The sequence below is a fragment of the Carlito syrichta genome, unplaced genomic scaffold (assembly GCF_000164805.1).
Source record: "Carlito syrichta isolate Samal-C Ts95f unplaced genomic scaffold, Tarsius_syrichta-2.0.1 Scaffold233842, whole genome shotgun sequence".
In the NCBI taxonomy this organism is placed as follows: Eukaryota; Metazoa; Chordata; class Mammalia; order Primates; family Tarsiidae; genus Carlito; species Carlito syrichta.
The window spans coordinates 218423-226715 of NW_007177938.1; the positions used below are offsets into that span (position 1 = coordinate 218423).

General features: G+C 51.4%; 1 protein-coding gene across 1 annotated transcript in view; it reads left to right on the forward strand.

Moving 5' to 3' along the window:
- The window catches only part of SLC34A2 (solute carrier family 34 member 2), a 16775-nt gene that overhangs the window by 1945 nt on the left and 6537 nt on the right, over positions 1-8293 (forward strand). The window contains exons 3-8 of the mRNA XM_008051780.2: positions 611-739; positions 3120-3263; positions 5325-5436; positions 5555-5750; positions 6762-6857; positions 7997-8117. Coding sequence (XP_008049971.2) covers positions 611-739; positions 3120-3263; positions 5325-5436; positions 5555-5750; positions 6762-6857; positions 7997-8117 — 798 coding nt within the window. The remainder of the gene's footprint in view (positions 1-610; positions 740-3119; positions 3264-5324; positions 5437-5554; positions 5751-6761; positions 6858-7996; positions 8118-8293) is intronic.

Consider the following 8293-nt stretch of genomic DNA (forward strand, 5'->3'; position numbering starts at 1 on the left):
AGGCTGAGCCCAGGAGGTCGAGGATGGGTGAGCCATGATCATGCCACCGCACCCCAGTCTGGGCAGCAGTGAGAACCTGAAAAAAAAAAAAAAAAAAAAAAGGTGGAGAAACCAACAGTGAAAGATATAGCATCCCTGGAGGTACAGTGGCCCAAGCCCTCCACAAATTGAAGCAGTGATTGCTACTCCGCGGCTGCCTTCTAGAGAGTAGTCTGTGCTATTCTGAAGGTGCTTTGGCAAGCCATTATATCTGACCCTGCACTTAGCAGGAGACACGTGCTCTTAACCATCTCCCTCTGGAGCACTGTGGTTCAGGAAGGTAAGCATGGAGCCTGCCTCATCTGTCTCCCAGACCATACCAAACCCCTCCTCCCAAATACTGGCCCTTAGAGACACTTCGCCAGGGGGCTCCGCTAAGCGCACTGCAGTGGTCATCGTTTTGAAAAATGCAGTGATAGCCACATCCCATCTCTAAGTCCTGATGCCAATGAGAGCTTGCAGCCGACGGGCTTGGGGGGAGGCAGAGGCAGTTCTGAGCCCATGGCCAGACTTCTGGGTGGTGTGGATGCTAAAAACGTTTATGCCGTTTTCTCTGTCCTTTCTCCTGCAGAGAGAGACACCAAGGGGAAGATCCTTTGTGTCTTCCAAGGGATTGGGAAACTGATTCTGCTTCTGGGATTTCTCTACTTGTTCGTGTGCTCCTTGGATGTTCTCAGCAGTGCCTTCCAGCTTGTGGGAGGTAAGGATATAAGGCTGGGAAGTCTAGGACGAGGGGTGTGTTACAGGTAAGCATGGAGCATAGAGCACAGAGCCGCGAGCCCTCTCCAGCTGCAGCCTGCCAAGGTGTCACCCTGGATCATTGATCAAGACTAGGCTCCCATTTTATTTTTTTATTTATTTTTGTTTTGTTTTGTCTCTTTGGGGGGGGGGGTTTGAGTTGGTCTCACTCTGTCGCCCAGACTGGAGTGCAGTGGCCACTACCGGCCACCGCAGCCTCGACCTGCTGGGCTCCGGTGACCCTTCCACCTCAGCCTCCCAAGTAGCTGGAACTACAGGCGCGCGCTACCACGCCCGGCTAATTTTTGATTTATTGTAGAGATGAGGTCTCACCAAGTTGCCCGGGTGGGTCTCGAACCCACGGGCTCAGGCAATCCACTCACCTCAGCCTCCCAAAGGCGTGGGATTACAGGCTGAGCCACCGAGCCCGGCTTAGGCTCCCATTTTAAAGAAGAGAACACTGAGGCCTAAAAAGAGTCTGTGACTGGGCCAGGGTAGAATAGGCCCGCAGCCAAGGCTGGAGTCTATTTCAAGCTATGGGTGCCTTGTGTCTGTCCACAAGCCCCAGGCAGGAAGCTGTCTGACATAAAGACTTACGGAGGAAAGCCAGGCATGGTGGTTCATGCCTGAAATCTAAGCACACTGGGAGACTGAGGTGGGAGGATTGCTTGAGCCCAGGAGTTCAAAACGAGCCTAGGGCAACATCATGTGAAGAAATTAACCGGGCATGATGGTGGTGCCTGCCTGTAGTCCCAGCTATTCTGGGAGGCTGAGGCAGGAGAATCACTTGAGCCCAGAAGATGGAATCTGCAGTGAACAGTGATCCTGCCACTAAACTCCAGCCCAGACAACAGAGTGAAACCCTATGTCAAAAGGTGGCTCAGCCTGTAATCCCGCACCTTTGGGAGGCTGAGGTGAGTGGATTGCCTGAGCCCGCAGGTTCGAGACCCGCCTGGGCAGCGAGACCTCATCTCTACAATAAATCAAAAAAAAAATCAGCTGGGCGTGGTAGCGCATGCCTGTAATTCCGGCTACTTGGAAGGCTGAGGCGGAAGGATTGCCGGAGCCCAGTAGGTCGAGGCTGTGGTGGCTGGGAGCGGCCACTGCACTCCAGTCTGGGCGACAGAGTGAGACTCCAACTCAAAAAAAAAAAAAATTATTGGGGGGGTGTGATCCCTGCTGTCCTGGGGCCTCCCCACCAGAGGAGATTATGGAATAAGAGACAGTGCTCTCTTCGGTCAAAGCAAATATGAAAATCCTGCTGGGCTGGTGCTAGGGAAAGCAGACTCTCCACCACTGGACTGGGGGTGTCAGCAGCTATCGTGGTGGCCCACACATGTCCCAGGATCCAATGTGCCTGCGCATCTGAGAGGGAGGTGGAAGTGAGGTCACCATGGGATCGGTTACCTTTGTCATTGAAGATGACCACAGTAATAGGCAGCACTCTGAGGGCCTGCTGGGTGGATGCAGGCATGTTCCCTGCTTGTCCCCGCTGCTCTTGTCAAGGGGCTTTCCCTTTGTGGAGGAGAGCAGCGAGGCTCAGAGCTCACTCCTCAGCTTGAGATGCTCAGCCTGTGGGAATCAGTCTCAGATCCAGGTGACACCAAGGACCACGGGTTTCTGTGGGCCGCGATACCTCTCTTGAAGCCACCTTTGAGACTCGGGAGAGCTGGGGAGAGGGGCACACGTCAGGGACCATCAGTGGGGTAAGCTGACTTCCTGGGTCCTGTTGGGCCCCCTAATGGCTGGCAGCGTCAGCAGAGGCCTGTGTTCTCTGATCTCAGACACGTCACATGCATTCTCTGGGCCTTCGCCTGCTTCACACAGTGGACTTGGGAGTGGCTTGATGGTCTCAAAGGGACAGTCTCCAGAGTGACTTGCCCTGCATTCAACTACAGACTGGGGCTTGGGCTGCAGGCAGAGAGAGAAGGTCCACTCTTGGAGGGTCGATCTTCTGAAACGAGAATACAGCTCAGAGGCGGAGGGATGGGGAATTGGGAGGCTCCTGGGTGCCAGGACAGAGGGAGGCCAGGTCCATGATGGGAGAAGGCTGGGAAAGGGCTTGCTGACCGAGGCGGAGGCTGTAGGATGGGAGGATGTAGGGTGAAGGAGCGAGAGGACCCAGGAGCTGGCAGTAGGGGGGAAGAGGGATCAGAGAGGCAGAGACAGGAGGCGCATGTCAATAGCCAGCAGGCCTCCTGCCTCATGGGGCAACCTGGGAAAAGTAAGGAAGCAAGATGCCATGGGCAGCCAGCAGGCCTCTGTTGGAGACTTTTGCTTACTTGGTGCCTGCCTGGCCCTGCCCCCATCCCCAATCACGTGGCCGTTGGTTTGTTTTTCAGGAAAGATGGCCGGGCAGTTCTTCAGCAACAATTCCATCATGTCCAACCCCGTGGCGGGACTGATGATTGGGGTGCTGGTAACTGTCTTGGTGCAGAGCTCCAGCACATCCTCTTCCATCGTGGTCAGCATGGTAGCCTCCTCATGTGAGTCCCTGCACTCCAGGCCCTGCCCGTCCATCTGGTGGGCCTGGAATTCACTCGGGATATGTCCACACCTTGTCTTCATGTCTTCCCGTCTTGTCCAGCTGCGATGGTTTTTCCCTCTTGATCCCAAGCAGCTTCCTGTTTCGTTTCCATGACTGGATCTGGAAACAGACCCTGATGCTTGAGGACTTAGCTCTGAACTCTCAAGAAACATGCCATCCAGTGTAGTGGCCACTGACCACATGTGGCTGTTTAATTTTATTGAAACTTAATGGCTGTAAATTTAAAATATAAAATTTTCCCAGGCGCTGTGGCTCATGCCTGTAATCTGAAAACTTTGGGAGACCGAGGCTGGAGGATCACCTGAGCCTAGGAGTTTAAGACCAGCCTGGACAACAGTGGGATCTCACGGCTACAAAAAAATAAATTTAGCCAAGCTTAGTGGCGTGCGCCTGTATTCCCAGTTATTTGGGAGGCTGGGCAACAGAGTGAGACCTTGATTCAAAAAAAGAAAATAAATAAAATATAAAATTCAGTTCAGCTGGATTCAGTGGCTCAACCTGTAATCCCAGCACTTTGGGAAGCAGAGGTGAGGGGATTGCCTGAGGCCGTGGGTTTGAGACCAGCCCGGGCAACTTGGCGAGACCTTGTCTCTACAATAAAATTTTAAAAATTAGCCTGGCGTGGTAGCTCTCACCTGTGTAGTTCTGGCTATGTGGAAGGCAGAGGCAGAAGGATCGCCTGAACCCAGCCAGTCAACGCTGGGGTGGCTGTGAGTGTGCCACTGCACTTCATCCTGGGCAACAGAGTGAGACTCGCGCTCAAAAAAAAAATTCAGTTCCTCAGTTGCACCTGTTGCATTTCCAATGCCCCAGAGCCCCGTGTGGCTGGCAGCTGCCCTATTGAGCAATGTAGAGATGGAACATTTGCATTTTTGCAGAAGGTTCTCTTGGACAGGGCCACGCTCAGTGCTAGGAACAGTGGTGACTCATGCCTGTCATCCCAAGCCTTTGGATGACATCTGATCACACCACACAGCGGCCTCGCCATAACTGGCCGGCAAGATGATGCTCCAAGCTTGTGCCTGCCTGGAACTTGCTCCGGCTAGGCTGACAGGCCCTCTGACAGGAACCCCTTAGAATGGAGTCATTTCTTCTGTCTACATCCACATTCTAGACAAAATTAACTAGAACTTTTCTGGGCCCAACGAGAAAAAGTTATTACATATTCAAAATATTTTACTTGCATGTGTCAGGAAATTGTAACAATATGCCAATCTTGTTAGCATAAGTAATGATCCTGCCAGAATTTTTCCAGAAGTAGACCAGAGCCTGTCTAGCTTGTGAGTAATGATGTTCCCTTGCAGGTGAGCATCTTCCGTGTACAACTGATTCAGGTCCGTGAGTCCTGGAACCCATTCACCTGGGTTCTATTCGTGGGCAGCTTCCTGGTCCCTTTCAGGCTGGCTTTGCATCAGCATTGAGCGGAAGAGACTAGAAGGGCACATTTAACCTGGGGTCCATAGAAGGTCTTTGTCGGGAGGGGGGGTCTATGAGGGTCCTGAAATTATATGCAGGTATTTTATCTTTTAAAAAATTTTTGTAGAAATGGTCTCGCTATGTTATCCAGGCTGGTCTCAAATTCCTGGAGTCAGGCAACCCTTCCACCTCAGCCTCCGAGTAGCTGAGACTACAGGCATGCACCACCATGCGTTGCTAATTTTTTTTTTTTTTTTTTTTCACAGGTGAGATCTTGCTATGTTGTCCAGGCTGGTCTTGAACTCCTGGGCTCAAGTGATCCTCCTGCCTTGGCATCCCAAAGTTCTGGGATCACAGATGTGAGCCACCACGCCCAGCCTCTGTGCAGGAATTTTTCTTGGCACACATGCATGTTTCTATGGCGATTTGTCCTAACATTTATTAGAAATCACAACCCTAAAGGAGATTAAGAGCTGCTGCTTTAGGGGAGTACCAACAGCCACAAGTCCATCCTGCCCTGGGTCACAGGACTCGGCTAGACCGCCTCCCTAAACTTGCTGATGGCTCTTTTCCCACCCTCCAGTGCTGACCGTCCGGTTTGCCATCCCTATCATCATGGGGGCCAACATCGGGACCTCAATCACCAACACCATCGTGGCGCTCATGCAGGCAGGGGACCGCAGTGAGTTCCGAAGGTAGGAAGTTCCCGTAGGCACCACCTAGCAGATGGCAGTGGAAAACACAAGCAGTGGCCCCCGGCATGGCACATGCTTGGGCGTGGACTCATCTGGCTCTTGGGGTCCCCTCCCGCAGGGCTTTTGCAGGAGCCACCGTGCATGACTTCTTCAACTGGCTCTCCGTGCTGGTGCTCCTGCCCCTGGAGGCTGCCACCCATTACCTGGAGGTCCTGACCAACCTTGTGGTGGAGACCTTCCACTTCAAGAACGGAGAAGACGCCCCAGCTCTTCTGAAGGTCATCACGGATCCCTTTACCAAACTCATTATCCAGGTAATCTGGCTCCTCTGAGAGGAAAGGGAACAGACACCCCACCCACTCTGCCCACACCCTGCTGACCCTGTAGAAATTGATGAAGGAGGCTGGGTGCTGTGGCTCACACCAGTAATCCCAGCACTTCAGGAGGCTGAGGCAGGAGGATCGCTAGAGCCTGAAGAGTTTGAGACCAGCCTAGGCAAAATAGCAAGAAATAATATAATAACAATAGCTGAGTACGGTGGCTCATGCCTGTAATCCGCCACTTTGGGAGGCAGAGGTGAGAGGATTGCCTGAGCCCCGGGGGTTTGAAAACAGCCTCATCTCTACAATAAATCAAGAAAAATTGACTGGATATAGTGACACGTGCCTGTGGTTCCAGCTATTTGGAAGGCACAGGCAGAAGGATAGCCTGAGCCCAGCAGGTCAAGGCTGTGGTGGCTGTGAGTGTGCCACTGTACTCTAGCCTGGGTGAAAGTGAGAGACCAACTAAAAAAAATTATGTATTAGTATGAGTAATAATAATAATAAATTTAAAATAATTAATGAAAATATACAAGCACTACTCTGTGGGCCACCTCTGAAGAAGCCTAAGGGAGGCCAACTTTTAGGACACTTGATTGAGTGATTGGCTCTGATTATTTCCTTGGCTCAAGGATGTCTTTACTGGGGTGTGGTGCGTCTTGAGATTGGGCCACTTTGTTCCCACCAATGTCCTCAACACCATTGGGTCTCCTGGAACTCAAGTGTTATCTCATTCCTGTCAAAGGGAGGAGGACTCTTAGCTTCTGGTCTTCTCCATCATTCAGTTGCCTAGTGGCTATCTTCTGCCTGCCTGCTGAATGTCTATACCTTTATTCATATACTCATCCGTTCATTCATCCAGCCTTGCTAATGGTGCTGTGCTTCCGGAGGGAGGGCAGAGAGTTAATCTCCCATCGCCTGGAGCCCCTCTCACCACAAGTCCCCAGGTTTCTGTCCCAAATCAGTGCCAAGGACACACTGTCTTCTGTCTGTCGCTTTCCTCAGCTGGATAAAAAGGTCATCAGTCAAATTGCAATGAATGACGAGATAGCCAAAAACAAGAGTCTCATCAAGACTTGGTGCAAGACTTTTACCAATGTGGTAAGTTTCCAAGAATTTCCCCCGGTGGGTGACCCCTTGCATCTGAATGTTAAGCAAAATCTTGCATTTGGGGTAGGCAAATATAAAGGGGAGGCCAGGAGTGGTGGCTCATGCCTGTGGTCCCAGCATTTGGGGCGGCTGAGGCAGGAGGATTGCTTGAGGCCAGGAGTTTGAGACCACTGTCTCTATGTCATTTTAAAAAGAAAATAAAAATAAAAACGTAAGTGGAAAGAAAAAATTGGGAACCCGAAAAATAAAGACTGGCCAGTGACAGTTAGAAAACAAGTCATTGAATGCCAGATGCACTTCAACAGTAGGACACACAGACTCCCTTTTGCCCCACCCCTCCCCACAGATACGTTTTTTCTGGCCTGATTGTTCATGTCTCTTGGAAAAGGCTTACCTCTGGCTGCCTCTCTGTCCCCAGTTTGGGGGTGGGGGCCATGGAAATAGTCTATTGCTTTCCACAGGTGCTGGTGGGAGGTGGCAACTCCCTACCTTTCCAGACTCTTCCAGAGTCTTCCTCCTTGGAAGGCCCACTGATGGAAGGGAACTTACCCAGCCTGCTTTGCATTAGGGTTGTAACTTCCCTTGCTTGCAGGGTGTAGATGTGCTTTTACTTTGGGGGGGTTCTAAGGACTGGAGACTAACATAAATGCAAAACTAGATGTTTTCAAAGAGTGCAGGCTGATTTTCATGGGCTCCAGTTGTTCCAAGAGCTAGCTAACTTTCTTTCTATTTGTTTTTTCTACTGCTACTTAACTTAGAGGCTTACATCAACACTAGTTTATTTCTTTCTTTCTTTTTTTGAGTCTGGGTCTCACTCTGTCACCCACACTGGAGTGCAGGTGGCATGATCATGGCTCACTGCAGGAGACGAGGTCTTACTATGTTGCCCAGGCTGGTCTCAAACTCCTGGGGTCAAGCGACTCTCCCACCTTGGCCTCCCAAAATGCTGAGATTACAGGTGTGAGTCACTGCACTTGACCTGTTCCAAGAGCTTTCAAATAAAGATGAACAATCCTTCAGAGGAAAACGATGATTTAGCCACTACGCACACCCATATGTGTGTGGTGTCTCCGCTGCTCCCTTCCCCACACAAGCCAACGTTGTGGACATTTGTCCTGTTTGTCATCCAGACTCAGATGAACGTCACCGTCCCCTCACCTCAGAACTGCACCTCCCCTTCCCTCTGCTGGACGGACGGCGTCCAAACCTGGACCATCAAGAACGTAACCTACCGGGAGAACATTGCCAAATGTGAGTGGGGCTCAGCTCAGCAGTGGGTCCCAAGACGGGTGTCCGGGGCACTCACATGTGCTTATCTGTGGGGAGGCCCAGTAAGTGAAGGGGCAGCCAGTAAGAGCCACCAAACACTCCCCCATCGGGCCTCAAGCAACGTGCCCTTACAACAGGAAATTTTTTTTTTTTTTTAA